The sequence below is a fragment of the Acanthochromis polyacanthus genome, chromosome 7 (assembly GCF_021347895.1).
Source record: "Acanthochromis polyacanthus isolate Apoly-LR-REF ecotype Palm Island chromosome 7, KAUST_Apoly_ChrSc, whole genome shotgun sequence".
Lineage (NCBI taxonomy): Eukaryota > Metazoa > Chordata > Actinopteri > Pomacentridae > Acanthochromis > Acanthochromis polyacanthus.
Window position 1 is genome coordinate 24,730,272 of NC_067119.1, and position 21,738 is coordinate 24,752,009.

The window sequence follows — 21,738 nt, forward strand, 5'->3', positions numbered from 1 at the left end:
TCAAAAACTTGCAATATCACGCCGTCCGCTAGGGTTGGCTCCAAGAAGCTTTTTCTCCATAGAGCCCAATTCATTTTTGGAGAAAATACAATTTGATAGACTGATTTTCTACAGCTCAGGATTTTTTTCCCGTTAGTTTTCATGGTCAAAATGAGAGATCAGGTGGCCAATCTTAAAATAAATCAATACTGAATTTTAAATAAATCGTTAAAGTTGGCGGAGCCAGGGGACGTGGCTATACTTGATGGACAGCAACAGAAGCCTCTGCGGTAAAACGTGGGCGGGATAAGAGAGTCCTCAGCCAATCCTGCCCCTAGTTGCTCTCCGGTCCAGTCTGTTTGATGACGCTTTTTAAGTCACTGGCTCCAAAAAATCCAAAACGGCGACCAGGAAGTAGCAAAATCCGGGCTTCATTTTCTCGGCGTTGAAACCAACGGGTGACGTCACGGTTAGTTTACGCCTGATATACACATCTAAACTGATCACCAGTCATTTTAGGAGTTCATACTTTAATCATAAAAAGTGTTCAAATGCAGTGGAAAAGCGAGATTCAAGAGGACACAAAGCACTTTAGAGGACACTGATGTCCTGCTTCTTTTTGATATCTTTTCATATAATTTTTCTGTCTCTGGAGAGATACATGCTATGAGTTAGCCTCTAAATAGCATCTCAGCAAGGCTGCATTGATATCCAATAATTTCACATTTAGCTGCTGAGGACTACTGACAGTTGGTCAATTCTTTCAATCTGAAAAATTTGTTTTGAGTGCACTGTTACTTTGAGAGAGATTATCTGGACAAGGAAACATGATGGTACAGCTGTAAATTATTCACTCATTCTAGACATCGATGCTCATTTATATTTCATTTACATTTATAAAAGAGTACGTTTGTGATTTTACAGACACTGTAGCATCATGAATGTAAATCTTCAGTAATTGCAGTTGTCTACGGTAACAGTAGATAACAGCAGTAAATTTAATGTAACTGACAGGTTGCCACACTGATTGAATGATAAATTGCTTTAGAAAATGGGAGCAAAGCATTAAGGCAAATAAGTTCATTTCAACAGACAAAAAGAAGACAGAACACACACTGATGCACAGGGGGATGGATTTCAAACAGACAGACACAGAAAGGATCGGACGGCCATGCATGTTAGATATGACAACCCGGTCTCACAGGGATTCGTGAAACTGTCACGTAAGTTTTAGTTGCGCACCAACACGATTTCGTCATGTTTTTCGTGCCGCTCACCACGAAATGTTTTTCGCTGTGGTAATCACATCTGAAAGTGGTTTATACCGGCGGATTCATGACGATCTAAGCTGTCCATCGGCGTATACTGCTTGTGTGATCGCGTTTGCGGCCACCGGCCGCCGGACATTCTTGAAATTCCTATGCAAATTGGTAAGTGTACCACCGGCTTATGGTTAGGTTATGGTTAGGGTTATGGTTAGGGTTATGTTTAGGGACGATGTCATGCAAAATATAGCGTTGGATTCGCCACGGTTTTACATTAAAAATATAATATACACATTCTTTTGAAATACGTTCTGAGTGGCACGAAAAGTCCGCCGTTTAAAATACATTGGTGCGCATTTCGTGGTGAGCGGCACGAAAAACATGACGAAATCGTGTTGGTGCGCACGAAACCGAAACTAAAACTTACGTGACAGTTTCACGAATCCCCGTGAGACACATGCTGTGATAAAAGCTTAATGCTGTGGATTCTTCATGGTGTGTATGCCATGAATGCATGTGAGTATACACCACATATTATGTAATGCTGTTTGGTCAGTCATTACCTATTTATTTAAATATAACTTAACTGCTGCGAAATGTGTTAGGAGAGATATGCAGATTTAAAGTGTCTGGAGCAATAAGCTTTGATGTGGTCTTTGAATTCATAAATAGCAGGGAAAAAAAAGGAAAACTGAAAATAACTTTGTTTTGTTTAGATAACTGCTTGACAGCAAGTCTTGAGCTGACGTGTATTCAGATTGCCAGCAAAATAAATTAAATACACCTCAAAGTCTTCTTTTCAAAGACTGTGAGGCCCACAGCAAACACTGACCTGCAATTTTCCTGAACAGATTGCACACCGACGATAGACTCAACACAAGCTACAAGTGGGAGAACTGGAGGGACGAGGGAGAGGAACAGTGAAGGAGTGATTGAAAAACAGCCTTGAGGAGATCAACACTCACCTCCATCCCCAGCAGCTTTAAGGCCTTGGGCTGGAAAAGCAACAAAAACATAAACACAGAGAACAGGATCTTGTCAAATATATTTTATAGTGCAATTGACTGTATAGCTACAACACAGCACAAACTTCGCTCACACGAGCCCAGAAATATAGTTTAAAACAGGAAATCAATGAATTTCTTCAAAAGCAAAACAACACAAAGTGATAGCATGTAGTGCTGGAGTGACTGACAGTCTACTATACATATGGCAATAATCTCTTACAAATGCATGCTTGTATGTATTAAAGCAGAGTGTTTCTGTGCATTTGGTACAGTACTGTGTATCTGTATTAAAGCGGGGCACGTATGAATTATGCATTCATGAGCCATCATCTGAGTTGGTAAAAATAACCCAGGTTTCCTGTGGGGATTTTGATATCTACATCTATTTCAAGGCTTTGTTCTTACTTAACATGTGTTTGTGCGTGCATGCACACGAGTGTTTGATCGCGCATTCAGTTCATCTAGAAAATCACAGTTAAACTGGAACTGACTCCCGTTCCCTGCCTCTCTCTCATTTTTCCTCTTTGCTCTGTCTCTGTCCTGTTTTCTTTGCTTGTGTGTTATCTGCGCCTTTCCAGCTGCTTTGTTGCTACCATGCCATCTCGTACAATGAGATAAACAGGCGCACGCGCGTGCAGCGCACACACACACACACACACACAGTCAAACGTAGTGCATCATCAAGCGGAAATATGCTGTTTCAGACACAACTCTATTTTCATTACACCTGTGGCGACAAGTGAGTTATTGAGGCAGAACGAGAGAATTATGCATCAGAACAACAGCACATGAGCATCTATCATGTAATGTGCGGCACGTGTGGTGGAAAACACACATCCACCAAACACTGTAGCATGATTTCAGAGATCGCCTCCTCCACTTTGGCTGAGCGTACTAATCAGTGAGATGAGTTTCTGTATGAGTTGTAATGAAGTGTACAAATTCTCAGGATCATCACAGCTCATGATGAAGAGCTGCGGCTACAGACGGATGATTTGTTGCACCAAGCTTGCGATGGCCTGTGTTATGACGCCACTCTACTTGATGTGAGAATGAATAAAAGAGAAAGTAGGACTCTTATGTTTGACCTCTGCTGATGAACAGCACCTTAACTGCACGAAATTACAGGTTGTGTTGACTGAGTGAATGCCCTACAATCGAAAGAACACGACTTTCTCAACATCATGTTTTTCTGAACATGCTGTGTTCGTACTCGAGTTTTTCATTTAGTATATGCAGCTATGTGAACTTATATCCTATCCCTGAGACACTAGGTAGCAGCTGCAGCTTTAATGACAGCAACTTGACCTGGCTACTTTAGGTGTACACACTATAGATTCTGGATATTGATTTTTTTCTTTACTTTTTCTAGCTATTAAGCACTTTGAAACCCAGGTTTTGCTGGCATTGTGGCAAAAAAACGGTAAGAAATAAATAAATTTTTGGTCTTACTATTCTCAAAATATTTCTGTACTGCAACTACAGTTAAAAAATATATCATCTAAAAAAGGAAGCATTATAATCTACTTCAAGTCTCAAAATCACTACATAAACAGTAAATTGTTAAATTCTGTGCTACCCTTGCTCCAAAAATAAAGCACTACACCTGGAGCACACTGCACATTAAGGGCCCATGTACTTCCTGCTCATTGACATGTCACAATCACCAACATTTATATGTGCATGCTAATTAACTACTTGCATCAGCAAAGAGGATTTTACCCTTGAGTGCACCATCCCTGATTAGCATTTTATTATTAGAATATAGTTTGCTAATATTATTCATCTTGCCCTAACCGACCAAATTTGATCATGAGGCTCATTTCACTGACACTGTTACTTCGATTAATGACATTGGCGGTGGAATTGATTAAATGACAGGATGCTAATGAAGGAAGGAGTCATTTGCTCACCCTCTTAGGTCCAAAGAGGTTATGGTACAGAGTTCTGAACCTCTTCCTGGTGTAGTTACACCGATACGCCCCGCCCATGAGGTATTCGATGACCAGTCCGATGTCGATGAGGCTGATGCGGTAGTCCGGGGGCAGGTTTCCCTAAAAACCAGACAGTGTTACCAGGCAACAATCCACAGCAAGCGATTAACAAAGGAAGGAAAACAAGAGTACAGGACAAGTCACACAGTCTTACACACTCACTTCACAAAATCCATATCAAACTGTTTTTGGCTATGAAAGAAAAACGTGATTATCGGATTCACCTTGAAGTAGATCCAACTGAACCCTGGATATTCTCGCTTGGAAAGAGCACACAATGTCAGTGAGTAAACCGCACGATAAGCAAGAGCAGGGGAAATGAGATACACAGAAACTCTCAGGCCAGATCTCTTTTCCAGTCTCTTTATCTCAACCAGACTGTGGATCAGTTTGTCTTTTTGTTTAAAGGTAGAAACTCGAGGCTATTTCTCCAGGTTCCACTAAAACCTTGGATGAACCATAAAACAATACGTGATAATTTGAGGTCCAGTAGTACTCCCTAACGCTTTCCAGTCCGTGATTTTTTTAAATCTGTGAACTGTAACATCTTCACTTAAATTCAATAAAGAAGCTAAAAAATGAGGAGGGAGTGAAATCTCAGGTGCCGTATGAATTAGAGTAATGTCTGAGGACAATTACAAAAGATGTAAAAAATTGAATGATTTGTCACAATTTGCATTAAGGGAAATAATGAGATCTTTTCAGTGAGGTTCACTGCAGTCTTGAAGAGAAGGAAAAGGGAAAGAAAGTGGAAATGAGTCATTAGCCTGGAAGAGAGTGGCAATAGCATGGAAAGATAGACAGACAGCTATTAACGCTGGAGGGGAGGATCATTATTGAAACAGGAGTTCTTTCATGTGAGGACTATAAGCATGTCGACAGTCGCTGCTCTTCCTCATGGCCTCAGCATCAACTCCCGACCCTGTAGGCATTATTCTGGCCCCTGCTGTTCCTTTGAGATACACCAGTTACCTGGCATCTCTTTTCACTCACCCTGATACCATCTCCACTTTTCTACAATCAAATATGGGATCCCTGCTCACCACTATTGGATGGATACTGCCCTTCATACAGTCATGTGAAAAAATAAGTACATCACATGGATATCGTTGGCTTTTTTTGACATATCTGGGCAAGAAAATGTCTGATCCCCTTTGAAACAGTGCCGATTAATGAAGGTGAACTTGCCTTCGTTAATCACTTACTGAAAAAAAACATCAATACAAGTGATGTTCTTCTGTGGTCTCAGAAGCTATCATTGCAATTTTCAGAAAAAATACTCTCATGTGGGTGTTTTGCATAATAAGCTACCTGTCTCCAGTATTGGCTTATTGAAATTTTTAACCACTCTTCCTCGCAAAATCAGTTGCAATATGTTTGAGCGGGTTTATTTATTTATTACATTTTTTTTTTGGCATGTGCTGCCCATTTCAAATCCACCTACAACATTTCAATGCTATTCAAATCTAGGTTTTAAGTAGGGCAAGCCATAACCTTTCCACAGTTTCTTCTTTTTGAGTGATTTCTTTGTGGATTTGCTCATGTACTTAAGATCCTTAACCTGTTGAGTGGTCCACTTCCAGTTTAACTTGAACTCTTGGACAAATGGCCTCACAGTATCTTCAAACACCCTTTGATAAGATGCAGTATTCATAAGCTGAACCTATGACATGTTTCACAGTTAGTGTGAAGCTATTCCCCTTAAAAGCTGTCTGCGGTTACTGTGGTCAAACAGCTCTATCTTTGAATTCTCCATCCAGAGTGCATTATTCGAAAAGGTCTGATCTCACATTCATGGACAAACTGGAATTTTGCTCTAGTGTTCAGTTTCATTACAAAAGATCAGGCCTCCCAGGCAGGTCAAATGGGAGCAATCACTTTCTGATTGTGAACACATGCACTGTGACACTAACACCTGAAAGAAGACTGCAAATTCTTAGATGAAATTTTGATGTTCTTAGAAAATTCTACAACCATTTTTCTGCAGGCCTTAGAGAGTTCTTTAGATCTTGGCATGATGACACCACACACTTGAAAAGTGAAAACACCAGATTGTAGATGTCAGAGGTTTAAATGAGACAGGCTCCTTCTGTTTCTTTCACAGGCAAGAAGGATCAAATATTTCCTTGTCCAAATGTGCCGAAAAAGTTAACAGTTTCCACATACTTTCACAAGACTGTACATTTTGTTCTCTAGTTTCTATGTATATGTTGCTGACTGTGCAAATACAGATAGATATGCAGCAGTCAGTGGTCGGTCCCTGTGCTGCTGAAGCTCAAGCTAATAACTTTTTATTTACACCCTGTGTGAAAACACCCTGAGAGCTTAAAATGCCGCAGTTTTAAATTTTCCAGTATAGCTGGTAAATTCAGGGTCCTAGCTGACTTACAAATGAGGAAGCTGCTCTACTGGAAAAACCCTTTACATTCTCTTCTCTGCCTCTACAGATCACAGCCCAGGCACTCACCACTATAGTTTAGACAACTTGTAATTGTTTAGGGCTATTTTTTGCCAAAACTCCAGCAAGCTGTCTGAAAATGTTTAATGTAATGTAGACAAGGTCCCTATTTCTCAATTCAGTTTAATGTTAGCTGATGACCTGTAGTTCTAATAAACTACCTAAATATTCATGCTGATTCCTGTTCTCTCAAGCAAAATTAGAGGTAAAACCATCTTTTGATCACAAAACCTTCTTCCTTCTCATCCCCTGATATGCGAGACTCAAGGCTCAAGTTGTATTGCTACCAGCCTGTGGTGACAAAGCTGCATTGTTCATTTGCTATACTATACTATTAAACTATTTACTGGAGTTTCTGCTTTGGCAGCTGCATTTCACGAGTCAGTCCCTGCATTTCTCCTGTTTCTTGATTCTGCTTTGATACAATCTATTGCCCGAACCAGATTAAATATGAAAGCAAACCAACGTTGACCCTTCCCACACAACACCTGTGATTTGAATCAAAACAATAACTGCCAAATGCTGACAATATGGTCCAACAAACTACAGAGAATGATGAGAAAGAAAGGAAACAGAGATGACATGAAGACTCTACCTGAGGGATAGCAGTTAGATCTAATTAGCATCATACCATGATACAACAAGGACACACAGACGCTCTGCTACACTACTGTAACGACATACAGCTCTGCAAAAAGAAGATGGTAACATTATGCCATGCACTGCGCTGTGTGTTCGGCATGTTAGTGAGATGGCGTAGCGAAATGTCATGTATTGGAGGCTGCATATTCTTTCTACACCAACATGAGATCAAAGTTGTGTTTTAAAGACAGGAAGGAGGTAAAGGAGGGATGATTAGAGCTTGTTCAATGACTCTCAGAGGATCACGTAGCATTACTGTAATCAGCAACATGCTAATTAATGAACACCTCTCGATACTAATGGTGATGTTGCTGACCTCTCCATCATCTCTCAACAGTGGGATCACTGCTAATTGGAGCACGGACATGTGATGAATGTAAAATCCAAGTTGTTGTCTTTTATTATCGGTAATCATCAAAGTGCTAGAGGAGATGTGTAACAAAATTTAACGAACACTACAATGTGTTGAAATTTTGTGCAGCCACGCCCTAAAATGAGAGACGATTACACAAGTTCATCGTCTCAGCACAAAAATAACACAGTCGTGCTTCTTTTCAGGGATTGTGCAGTACCACTATTAAGAGAATCCACCAATACTGTGTGTAAAAGAGACCACACTAAACAACGGTGTTAATAATACAAATAGAGACTGGGTTGTGGGTCTACTGAGTTCTTCTTCATCAGCCTCACAGCAGTTCCACTGTGGCCTCACTTTGCTCGAATTCCAGTTCTGTGTATAAAGCAATATTTAATACATGTAGTGTTTGTTTACCATGCTGGTGTGTGCCTTAGAGAAAGAACAGAGTAAATTGCTGAAAAGTCATGAAAGGGATGAGAGTCGTGCATAGCTCTAACATAGCCACTGCAGCGCGCAACTCCAGCTGAAAGAGAAAAGCCGGCCTCTATTTGCAGTCACCAGCAACTAGGGCTACCAAAATGTAGATACACAAATCGATGCAAACAGAATAACAGCACACACCACAGAAAAAAAAAAGCAACTGAAACTCTATGTAGTCAAACGTGTCTCCTTTAATAAATAACATTCCCATAGAGTGTGTCCAAACAGCCACAGAGCTAAAGGGACGGCTTTGATGGTCATACCTTTTTGACATCTCTGACGAGGTGGTACAGCGTGTTCGATGGTCCGTGTCGCTGTTGGAAAAAGGAAAGAAAAAAAATTATACGGCAGGCATTTAGAAAAATCCATGTTGTCACCACTGCGTGTACGCTTGTTATTACCGTGTTGTAGAGCTCCTCCAGTCTGGAAAGCGTGAGAAAACGGTGCATGCTGACTCCATTTTCAATCAGCAGCTTGACAAAGTCCACTCTGTCCAGAACTAAGGCATCCAGCATCGCCTGCTCCAGGGAACCAACCTAAGGCACATAGAAAAAAGAAGGCATTAAATACACAGAATTTACCAGAACCTGCACAAAAAATGCATGGAATGTCTTTCTAATAGTTTCCCTTTCATTCAAAGCACGCTGAGCAGTGTTTTTGTATGCTACATCTGATATTATTGTTACCAATAATATAATTTGCTAGTAACTTCACAATTCAATGAGGCACAGTGGCAAAACAATCTTGGGCTAAAAGACTGTTTCAAGGAGTGCAGTTCATGATATCAGTGAAAAGACAGCAAGAATAAACAAGCTGGGAATGCAATTAAATGACAGTGTGTATATTGCTGTTTGTCTTGTATATGCTTCCTACAGGCCACTGCTGTCCGTAGATGAAGATCTGACTGCGTGCGATGTCCACTCTGTTCCATGCTAGAGCCAAACTCAGCTGGTCCGGAGCTGAAGCATTGGCACCTATGGGTTGAAAATTAGAGTAAAAATTTAGATTAACTGTGAGACAGCTATAGAGAATTTCCATTTTGTAACACTTCATTAATTCAAAATTGTATTTATTGTTTAATGTTCAGCTTTTGCTGGCTTCTGTACTGCATTGTAGAGGGATTGCATCGGCTAATGACGGTCAGTTCCTTTACTGCAGTGGATGGCAATACTTCATCAAGCAGCAGCTTCATCTAACTTCAGGCTCCGTGGATCAGCGCTCTACTGACAATCTGTGTCACCCTGTCTGCTCTGCTGCTGCCTTTGGCTGTGACTGCTATGCGTGTCTGTCGAAAAGAAGATGTCTTTGCAGTGGGGAACGACAGCTTAGTCTTTGTTCTTTGATGCATCACATTATTTAAGCCTCCCTACATAAAATATGGACAACAACAATGTTCCCTCGATTTTCTGTCTGTGAGAATCATTCAGAGAACTCTGGTCCTCCAGTAATATCAGCATATCTGGAATGCAATTTAGAAGAAGAGGAAAAAGAGTTCCAGTATAAGACAAGACAAAAAAAAAATCTACCAAAACAAGAAAATAAAAACATTTATTGAATCGGAGACAAAAGCACAAAGAAAGAAAAGTACTGGGTGACACTGGGAAATAAAGTTGCTTCTCTGATCACTGACAGCTCTGCTGCGTCTCATTGCTGTTTGGTAAAGGACAGGTTGGCAGATGGAAATCTGGTGAGAAATTCACAGCTTGTAAAAACAAGTCAAAGATTTTTTTAATAAAACCCTTGATAGGTGTTCTGGGGGCCGAGTGACTGAGATGAATACTGTATACTAAAATCACAGTGTGGTTTGTTTCTATCCAAGGACATTTGTTCCCCATCATTTCCTCTCTCACTCTCTTCCCTTTTGTTTTCTGTGCCCTGCCACCTGTGCATTACAGAACAAATGCAGAAATACCAAAAATAAAAGGAAAAGAAAATTTACCCAATCAACACATTTCCATGCATCTTAATTTAATGTCCCTCTCCAGTCATTGATCAAACCAATAAAAACTCATTTCTGTATATCAAAGTTGTATATTTAGAAGTTTTACTCCTTAAAAATAGTTTCTGCCTTTAAGTGGTGTTGACGTAACGCTACACTGTTGCTTCCTTCAGAATGTGCAGATCTAATACATCCCTACTTATGTTTCCACCCATTGACCCCACTCACTGCAGCTCAGCACACCGGCTCATCTGCGACCCTTTCAAGACTGCAAAGGCAGTGCCACAAGTTACCCGGAAAGACTTGGAAATGATGCATCTAATCTGATGAGTTTGCATATCAAAAAAATGAAGAAAAACACAAAAGAGAATGCTGACAAACCAGAAGAGCAACACTGCACTAGGCTACACAATGGCGGGTTGTAGCATTGGAGTAATTCATGTCCGAGTCATACGAAATACCAGAAGTCTGAATCCATGCTTCTGAGAGTGTCATTGGTATTCTGCAGTTTCACAGTGGAAATGGTCAGCTATTGATTGTTTATTTGACTCGTGTGTCTTCGAGCATATTAAAAAGACCAGATGGACGTATTAACAATGCCACCAGATGGAGGTCTTTAAAATACTTTTAGGAAAGACCTCACAAATGTAGGAAGACAACAATACACTAAATAACAATAATAATGACACATTTTCTGAAAATTTTCCTCCCACTTTTACTCACAGAAAGAGAGTGTAAGTAATTAATTCTAAAATAAACTTCACTATTTACAACTGATCTGCATATCCCGATGTGAAACAGCTTCTTTGTAATATGTTACAAAAAGCACTTCTAGCATTTAAATCTTTCACCCTCAGTATGTAACAGACTATTGCAGTTGTTGTCAGTTCTAACCACCGTCTACTGTTGATGACAATAATAATTTACAAGAATACTGCAATGAGGAGGAATGAGAAAAATAAGGAATCAATTAAATAATCCACAATAAGAGAAAGTACAATAAGAATCCTCTGTGTGTAAATAAGAGGCTGTCACTTTAATATGCTCACCACAGTGCTGTGTTTCCTACTTAAAGGTCTGCACAAAATTAGTGGAGCTTAATGGTGGGAGTTCAGGCACCGTCGCACTAATAAGATGCAGCGGCCACTAATAAGCGCTTTACTGGAGATATGTGTATTAAAAGGCAGGGTGGTCCTGCTTTATCAAAGAGGCCTGTGACTGTATTCTGCGTGCCTTCAGGGAGGTTGAACTGAAGCCAACTCACTTCATGTACCCACTCCTGAGGATATTGACTACTGCAGACAGCAGACCATCAATTACTCCAAACTGCGCTCTCTTCCACCGTGTGTCTGTAGCTGCTGCTTCCTTCCTGCTCTGTCTTATCCCACCTCTCGTATTCCCTCTCACACAGGCTCACAGTCATCGCTTACAGTCTTTGTTTCTTACTCTTGCACTCCACGCTGCGAATTCCTCACTCTTCTGTGTTTTGTTGAGCTTCAGGCAGTAGCTTAGGTCTTTGTGCAAAGGAGTCTAATCCGGTGTTTTTAAAAGCTCTCAGGCAGGACGCAGCTGAAATCATCTTACACTAAAAGCCTTAAACGTCTTCATTCACCTAGTTGTTGAATGTGTCTTGCATTTAAAATGACCCTGATGTTGCTGACCATGAAACCTTTTGTCACGCTTTTTTTCTCTGTTTTTATCTCTAATATCTCAATTTGCTCAATTTTCATTTCCTCTTTCTTTTTAACCACTTAGCCATTTTTCTTTCTTTGATTTCAATTCTTAGCCTCAGACCTTCATCTAAGCACTGCTTCTATCACAGTATGGAGAGAAATGAGTGAAACATGATATAAAAAATAAAAAAGAGGGCTTGGATCAATAGATGGTATCAACAGAATATATGAGTGAGAAATATAGATGTAACGAAGGCAATAAAGCTAGAGGCTGAGGATAAAAATAAGGGTGTGACACTTGGGTCATGCACCTTCACTGCACATAAATTATTTGATAGTTCCTTTTTGCTCTAGTTTGGTCTTGTCGTCCCTCTGTGTGGACTGCAATCTTTCTCTAAGGAGCAATTCCTCAGATAGTCAATCATAGGCTCTGAATTGCTAAGCAGTCCCATAGGAATCACGGTTTCCTTGTACACAAAGAACCTGTGCCGTCTCTGTTCACGTATATAGAGATGTGTGTGTGAGTGTGAGAAAAGTGTGTGTGCAGACTCCAGTGGGCTGTACTCCTTGAAAAAGCGAGAGCAGCTGTGATCAATACAAGCTACTGAATAACCAATCGAAAATATGGATCCACGAATCCAGTGTGTGCAGAGGGGTGGGTATGGGAAACAGTGAAGTGGGAAACAGGGCAGAGGAGAGGGAACAGTAGAGGCGTAGTTTAATTGCTGTGTCTACACTTGACAAATTTTCAATTTTGCAACCCAGTTTTATCCAATTCATTGTGCTTATTGGTAAATGCATAAGAATTTGTTACAGTCTATGGATTGCACGATTTTGCATAACTGCTCATCAATGAGTCAAAATGTTATGGGGACTGAGTCAGAATGAGGAGAAATGGGCAGGTATGAAGACCTGAACATTTTCAAAAATGGTCAAAATTGCTTTGGACCGATGACTGGGTTAGAGGATATTCAAAACAGAAAGATTTGTGGGGCGTTCCTGAGCTACAGTGCTGAGTACGAAGAGGGACAAACTATGAACCAGCAATGGGTTCACCTTGTACCTTACAAGTGTTATTGTCTTGTTAGCAGAGATCACAGAGCACTGTCAGAAGTCTCATGTCTCTTTTTTTTAGCATCACATGAGTTACCTACAGCATGTGAAGTAGGGACGGTTTTAATCATGTGGCTCATTACTAAATCCTCTTGTATCTTTTGCTGTGCCAGCTGCAGCTGTGGGTCCTACTGCTGCCATGCTGACTGATAATTCTGTATGTTGTGCATTGATACGTGGAATGAAACCAGGAAAGGAATTGCTGCTTGCTCATCTCTGAAAAACAATTCCTTAGACAGTCATTCATAAACTCTGAATTGCTAAGCACAATGCTCACTGTTCTTCCTGTACACACAATGTTTCCCTTGAATGGCTGAGTAAGATGAGACTGTAAACCTCAAGATACACATACAGATGAGCTGCTTCTAGCCTGGACTGTTCAGCATGAGTCACAAAGCATTCACTAGGATAGTTCTGAAAAATAAAAAGCTCACATGGAGTGATAGTCTTATGCTTAGATGTTAAATCCATGCTACAAAACGGTTACTGTCCTCATGAGAAAATTAACAACTTAAACTGAAATATATTCTTCTAAAGAGACGGCACGAAAGAGACGGCCCATTTTATAATTCATAATTCACTGGGGACGGCAAGTGTCTTCCTGTAATTATTTGTCTCTGGTCACAGAGTTAATGAGCAGCTGTGTTCATGCTAATTGATGATTCTACAGGTGTTATTTTTATCTTGGTTTTATATTAGCATACGAAGTTAGACACTGGAACTCTGCCTGAAACAGCTTTAATGCTGTAGCTGGTAGGCAACTGGAGCTGTCTTACATTAAAGGAATAATTTACCAGCTACATGTGTAAATCAATACCACTCTCACATCTAAATAATAAAGATGTAGCTCAAGCCAGCATTCAGATGACTTAGCAGACAGGATGAAAACGAGTGCAGCCATGTCCAAAGCTAATGAAATCACTTGAATGCTTACTTGTTTGTTTGTTTACTCCATACAAAATCTGACGTGGTATTAGAAGTGTTTGCATGCTGGACCTGAACTATACATACAGAGGACTTCAGGATAATGCCCATCTATTATGCTAAATAAGCAGCTATGTAACATTAATAACATCAAGACAATGTCACAGGTCTGCTTTGGAGTCTTTTAGCCTGTGATGATTAACAATCTCATAATGGAGCTTTAAGAGAGTTAATAACGAGCCTGCATGTCTGTTTAATTCCTGAGCTGTGAACCATGAAAATAAAAACGTGTCTGCTTTGAACGCATACCTTAACTGAGACAGAGAGAGGAATACTTTCTAAAACAGCAACATCCTCTTTTTATGTATGGAAACGTCCAAACAACAACATTCCTTGAGGGCTGCAGTGAAATATAAGCCGCGTACTGTACACTCATTCTACAGCGCACACACACACATAAATGCACACACCCACCTTTGAGTAATGCAGTGAGGATGGCAAGGTCAATGTCCTGATGACCCTCCGACCCCATCCGGAAAACTGTTATCTGAGAGACAATGAGAAAAAGATCTCAGACATAAAGACATGAAGATTCAAAAGTGAGTGTGTCTGTGAGGAGTGAGCCTTTTTATTTTACACAAGCAAAACTGTTTGAAAGTGAATTTAGTCTTGAGTCATTCTATTGTTGTTGGAGTGAATGTATCAAGGCTTACAGCATTAAAAAAGATTGAGTCGCATTCTGAGTAGGAGTGCTCTCATTTGCTGGAATAAACTGCTTCACTGAAAACACTGCAGCTTAGGTGCACAGCGGAGCAAAGAGAGAAGAACAGAGGAATTGCTCTCATGTACTGTACTGTATCCTCCTTCTAGACTCTCTTCTGTCCTGTCTTGTCTCTAGTGCAGAGAACACTGCAAAATGACATACATCTTGTTCCTAGGAGGGAGGGTCGGAGGGAGGAGAACAGTAAATGCATGGCAAAAGAGAGAGATCAAAGGAATATGAACTACTGGTGCTCTCCATGACCGTGGACCATTCTGTTCTCTTCTCTACTGTGTCTAACAGCTTTTGGATGAGGCTTTAAGGAAACATTTTACTCTAAGGCCTGTTTAGTTCCTCATGTGTAGTCTGACAGGTCTCTTAGCTGCATATTTTATATCTTGTGAGAGATTGCGCGACGGACGAAAGCAGAAGTCACATGAGAGGAAAACCTGAGAAATGGGCAGCTTTTTTGCGAAGAATTTAGAAGTCATACATGACGTGCACGCGCCTACACACTGAGGTTAACGTGTGTGTCTGCACACGTGCTCATGTGTGTGCATATGTGAAGGGCACCTTGTGGGAGCTGTGTACGGGAGAATGTGTGTTCTGAATGCCTGATGAGCCATCCCTCTAATCCTTACAACCACCCATCCATCTCCTCCCACCTCCCTCCCTGCAGCCCATCTCCCTTCCCATCTCGCCCTGCTAAATGGCTTCATTTCGAGGAGCTCTGGGAATCTGCAGGCAAGCGTTGCTGCTACTGTTGCTGCTGCTTCCCTTGAAGCGATGCTGCAACGTTGCAGGCTAGCCCTCCTTGTTTTCGCTTTAAATTGCTCTCTTTTCACACAGGCTAAACGCACAGAAATAATTCAGTTCACATTGATGATTTACAGTAGCTGTGATGCTGGCTCATTCATCATCTGCACAGCATATGCTGAGGACATATTGTCTCCTCCCTGAGAGGAATATGATCAGTGAAACATCATGTAGCCTGAGACCTGTGTTAAAAATTACAAAAGCAATCACTAATGAGGGCAGCATTGAAATGTGTGTTATGTGTGTGTCTGCTTTTGTGCATGTGGTGCTCACATGCCCATCTAATCATCGGGTCTATTTCCAGGTGAAACAGGAGTGCAATGAGACGTGAAGGTATCGATTAGGATCTTCTTGAGTGGGGACACAGTGTGCAATTTCATCAACTTTTTTGAGTTATGTTATGTTACAGTGTGTGTCTGTGTGTGTTTTATTAGTGTGGCCAGTGGCTAGATTATTGTTTGCTAGAATGCATCCTTGTCTTCACTCTAATAAACACTAACACACATTTAGGGAGCCATCTGTTGAACACACATTACTATGGTCTAACCAAGTGTGTCACTGAGTGATTGTGTGTTTCAGAGAGTCTCTTTCAAAGAGTGATCATAGCCGTCTGTGCCATAACGTGGTGACTTTAAAAGGTCAAGCTAAATGTATGCAAAGCTGTGATCTTCTAACAAGATCACTTAGAGAAATAACCAGATGGACAACCAAAGAGAAAATGGGTCAAAGAGGAAGAGCGCAGCTACCCAGCATTTTTAAAGGTGTGTTCATTTAATCATCATCTAGTGTCACTCAATCAGTACAGAGTTCTGTTCTGACCATTTGTCCATTAAACCCTGTGGCTGTTGTTATAGTGGAGTGGAGAGTTTCCCCCCACACACATCCACATACAGGATTCTTTCTTTCCTTCAGGACTAAGATGGATTAGGGTGTGGCAGATGAAAGATGATTACAGAAGATGCTCACCATCATTTCTACCTCTCTTCTACCTTCCGCTCTCCCGTCATCTTTTCCAACTGCTAATCTTGCAGCTACCTCCCACTGGCCCGTTACCCCCCACTTCTTCCCTCCATCTACTTCCCCACTACTGCTTCGTCCCTCTTCACTTCCTCCACTTACACCCCCAAGGTGACCCCGTGGATATGTGCTACCTGTTATCACGGAACCTCCACAACTCAGAAGACTGAGCAACATATCCTCTGTGACAATGCAGGGCTGCTACTTAATCTCAACAACCCCACAGAGAACCATCAATAAGTGTGCGCAAAAGGTAAATAGAAAGCTTCTCCCTCGTCTATTTTTATCGCCTGGTACATGAAAAGGTGCTCTCAAGTACTTACTGAGAGCAAACAAGTTTAGCACAGTGGTAGACACAGCTTCAGTGTGCATTTTTTCCCCCATTTTTACTCATGGCATAAACTCACCCAGCTCTTGTACATTCCAGCTGTCTTTTGACAAGAATGAAGGACAAGAGGGGATGATAAGAGGAGGGAGGCGAGTGGAGGCAGGGATTGGGAGAGTAGACATGAAGCAGCAGGAGAGAGGAAGTGTTCGTAAAGCAAATACAATACAGAACAAAGAAGATCCCTTAATGGCAAACTGAGGATGGATATATGAAATGAAAGGGGAAAAGCCAGTGCCATCTTTCTCGGTTTGACTGGTTCTGTCGAAGGAATCCCGCGTCTTCCGAGGCACTAAGCTACAAGCTTGGAGGATCAGAAAACTGCTCTTCATACCCCAGTGAGCCAAGCTGATTGCAAAACATTCATCTTCATTTAATAGGAAAAGACCCCACTCTTACAAGACGAATGGCACACACTAACACTCATACATAAGTAGTATCTGGACCACATGTGGCTGTGCACACTTTCATAGTCCACGCAGCATCTTCTGAAGCCCATACGTTAATAATAGTAGAAGCTCTGATCTGGCAGATCTCTGCTACTGGTTTCATCTGTGTGAATTTCTGTGTAAAATGTTTCAATGTGAATTTATTTCTAAGATAAACCAGCAGTCGTCAGTGCAGCCACAACAGAGAGAAGAGGGAAATAATTCTCTCTGTTCATGAAATTTTAAACTGATAAACTGCCTCGCCAATGATCACCTAAGGAACTGTCATTTTCCCTCTCTGTCTTTGTTTGTGGCTCTCTGTTCTACCTCATTTTCCCATTTGCCATTCACCCAAACCACATTTACAAAAAAACATTTCTCCCACCCTCGCTCTTACCCTCCATCTGTCCCTCCCACTTTTCCTTCCTCCTTCTCTCTCATGGTCCATTTAAGTCACTCTTTCACTCTCCTCATCTTCCTCCTACTCGTTCTTAGTTTCTCTTGTCAGGAAGGCAGAGGAACATTGTGGGCTGGTGGTTCCTCCTCAATATTTAATCCGAATTAAACATATAAGGACTATTCTCCATTCAATTATTTATACCAAGCTTGGAGATACTAGGACAGTCATCGTGCCATATCAGTTATTCTGTTACAGAGAGGTGGGATATGTTGTATTAGGCAACAAGTGAATGGTCACTTCATAAGGTTGATGAGGTGGAAGCACAAAAAACAGGGAGCATAATGATCTGAGTGTCTCTGACAAGAACCAGATTGTGATGGCTATATGACTGGGTCAGAGCAACTCCAAAGCAGCAGGTCTTGTGAGATGTCCAGGGCTCATTGATGTGCATGGTGAGCAAAGGCTGGTGTGTGTAGTTTGATCACACAGAAGAGCTACTGTAGAACAAAGACCTCAATGCTGGCTGTAACAGAAAGGTTTCAGAACACACAGTGCATCACAGCTTGCTGTGAAAGGGTCTGTACAGCTCCAGGCAAGTCAAAGTGTCCATGCTGACCCCTGTCCACAGTCAGCTCCTGCAGTGCGCATGTGTGTCGGCGTGTGTCCCTTTCATGGGGAAGAGATGGCAGCAGGATGTAGAAGGCAAGCTGTTGGAGGCAGTGTGATGCCCTAGGCAACGCTCTACTGGGAAATCTTGGGTCCTGGCATTCATGTTGATGTTACTTTGGCTCGCATTACCGATCTCATCATTGCTGCAGACCACATACACCCCTTCAATAGCAACAGTATCCCCAGTGGTATGATGACATCGGCCACACAGAAAGTGTTTATGAATGATTGGACAAAGAATTTAAGGTGTTGAGTTGACTTAAATTCCCCAGATCTCAGTCCAATTGAGAATCTGTGAGATGTACTGGAAAAAACAAGTTCGGTCCACAGAGGCCCTACGTCACAACTTACGCGACTTGAGAGAATTGCTGCTAATGTCTTTGTACCACAAAAACAATGGATAACTTCAGAGGTCTTGCAAGTTGTGATTGGTCAGAGCTGCTTTGGTGGCATGAAATGGACCTACACAAATCTAGGCAGATGGTTTTAATGTTGTGGTTGTTCTGTGTTTGCACTGCAGCTCAGGAAACGATAGCAGCATTGCATGCAAACGTGTTCATATGTGCATGCGAAAATTGAAACTCATGCTTTCCAACAGCAACCTCTATGGGGATGAGTCTAGACAGTAAACGGCCCGAAGGGCACTCGTCTTGGCACATGAAATTTTAAAAGATGGTGGAAAAGCTGATTGGCATTCACTATTAATTAAATACTGAATTTAAAATATTATTTAGCTGGGAATACCAGGAAATATAAATGCATATCTCATAACCATCAAGTATTCAGTCAAGCCATAATATAAATAGTATTTAGTATTTAAAAAGTCTGGAGGATCCAGTTTGAATTGCCTGATGCATCATAACACTGTAGTGCTGAAGTTCTTCTCAGACTGACAGATGGAAGTTAATTGTTTTATAAAGAGACAAGATTGTATCGGGGACCCTTAGCAGAATTTTGCTTTGGGTGTCAGGACCGGCTCTGCACATTACTCACTGATTATCTTTGCAATCATTTACCCTCTGCTGTTCTTCCAGCATAGAACATAATAATCTGTCATCTACCAGAACAGACTTTTTATATAGAAATGAGGTTGCAACACTCCAAATAAAGGCTAAAAAAGATATTTGAAAGTATTGTTTGAAGCTGCAAAAAGAAGCGCTTTATAATTTCCTGCCTTACAAAACCACAGCAATGTAATGTTACGATTATACATGATAAAACTCATCATGCAGCATCTTCAAATGGCAATATAGAAGCACAAAATGGCCAGGAGGCTTGAATAATACTGCATGTCCCACTTATTGTAAAACAAATACAAAACACAGATGGTACATAAATACATTTAAATTTCAGCATGCGCACATTAAGAATCGCAGGTTTAATGCCTCTTTATAGAAAGCATAAACAGCCCTGAGAATGATAAACAAAGCAGGGGCAACGAGGAAATAAGTGAAGCACATAATGTCTACATGAATAAACCAACATCCTGAGAATAGGGGAAAAGCAAGACACAGCCTTCCTTTAGTCTTCCTCCTTCTCTTTGCTTGTCCCTTAAGTGGCCACACACACACACACACACACACACACACACACACACACACACACACACACACACACACACACACACACACACACACACACACACACACACACACACACACACACACACACACACACACACACACAGAGTCAGGCATTATCCCAGCCAGTCACCTTTAGTCCATCTCTTTTCCTCCAACTCTTTGGCTTTACTGCCGCAGAGCCAAAAAAACAATAATGAAAGCACAGGCATTCTGGCACAGAGACAAAGAGACACACACTCGCATTCTCTCTCACACACACACTTACCCCTTTCAGACTGATGCACTGAGTCAGGATAACCTGTGTTTCCTGCCACTGTGAATGAGCCAACAGATATTATCTAACCTGGCTTTGTGACCTGGCTCAAGACCTGGATGTTAAAACAACAGACATCAAGGCTTTGGTGTGTAAGCGTCAACCCAGGTAGTTAATTCACTGAAGGACACACTGGACAGTCTGTTCACAGTGTAAGGAAACATTTCAACCTTGCAATGCAAGTGGTGGCCACAAACAAGTTAGGAGTCTGTTGCTGCAGACGCCACATGGTGACATAAGTAAGGTACAGAAAAACACATGTTCCCCCTAGTGTATCAAGCAGAACAGCAGCTCTTGTGCTCGGTATGTGTCTACACTAATTGTGTTCAGACACAGTATTGAGTTGTTGTCACTTACAGTTTGGAAAACATACATTCCTTATAGCTATATATGTGTACAACACAGGAAAAAAAAGGCCTAAAGACTAAAACTGCTCTTGAGGTCATGTTAGCAGCAGGTTAATCGCGAGCCGTTATGCCATCTGTGTAGACAGCTGGACTGACTAAAACAGGAGAGTATCTGTTCTGACAGATGTCCATGAGGTGGACAACAGAATAATGCAGCTGAAACGCTTTATATTCCGTCAGCGCGAGCTGGAGCCGATAGCCCGTATGATGCCTATTAGCCTGATATATCAGAGTGCTGAAATCACCTCAGCAAGAACAGGGATGGAAAGAATGGTTCACTTGGCAGAGCTGGTTCTTTCACTTCACAAGATTTGTTCTTTTAATCACTCAGTTGTTCACTCTGCTTCTTACTGCAGGCAACTTGCTCACTATGATTTTCTATCATGAAGGCTCCCATTTGGCTGTTTCTGTTCTTCAGTGAGCCCACCTTCTTTCTCTCAGTCATTGTTCAGTACACTCAGTGCCTAGAAGCCCCTTCAGCCCTCATCGTTAATCCCAGCTCTCTGCTCAGCTCCAGTTATGTCCCCATAGTGTCAGAAACTTTGTTTATTTTCACACATCAGATATCTGATTCACAAACAGGCCTGTTTTTCCCACCCTTTAATTAAATCCTTCATAATCTTATAATCATACACACTCCCAAACACAGGAAGAATTCATCAAAAAAGATGAAAATCCATTCATTTCTCTTGCAGCATTTCTCACTCTAATAGCACATTGCTATGCTCGAATATAACCTTTGCTGTAGCCGACAGAACACAATAAAGCAATGCTCCGAATAATGCTATTAGTAAAACTCTTTTTGGGTTAAATATAGCTTCATCTGTAAAAATTCACACACCAGAAGAACATTAAAAATGCAGTGAGAATTATATACCAGGCTTTGCTACAGTCTCTAGTTTAAGGTTAGGTTTCAGGTAGCTTTAGTTTGTTCACTGCTTCCATGTTTCTACTTTCAGCTCAGTCTGTTCTTCCTGTTTGATTGCAGCTCCCAGTCTCATCAGTCTCGGTCACTCAGTCATTCAGTGAACAAATGATCAGGGAAGCGTTTGGCTCTGACTGTCCTCTCTCTGGCTCAGTTAGTCAATACAGGCAGGGGGACATCATGGCATTGGCAACATGCTGGTT

General features: G+C 41.3%; 1 protein-coding gene across 7 annotated transcripts in view; it reads right to left on the reverse strand.

The window, feature by feature from the left end:
* Nucleotides 1–21,738, reverse strand: part of trpm3 (transient receptor potential cation channel, subfamily M, member 3) — a 147,409-nt gene that overhangs the window by 24,916 nt on the left and 100,755 nt on the right. For all 7 annotated transcript variants that reach the window (XM_051950770.1, XM_051950767.1, XM_051950768.1 and 4 more), the window contains exons 9-14: nt 14,307–14,379; nt 9,057–9,157; nt 8,585–8,719; nt 8,447–8,497; nt 4,165–4,305; nt 2,210–2,239 (exon numbers count right to left, since the gene is read on the reverse strand). In XM_051950770.1, coding sequence (XP_051806730.1) covers nt 2,210–2,239; nt 4,165–4,305; nt 8,447–8,497; nt 8,585–8,719; nt 9,057–9,157; nt 14,307–14,379 — 531 coding nt within the window. The remainder of the gene's footprint in view (nt 1–2,209; nt 2,240–4,164; nt 4,306–8,446; nt 8,498–8,584; nt 8,720–9,056; nt 9,158–14,306; nt 14,380–21,738) is intronic.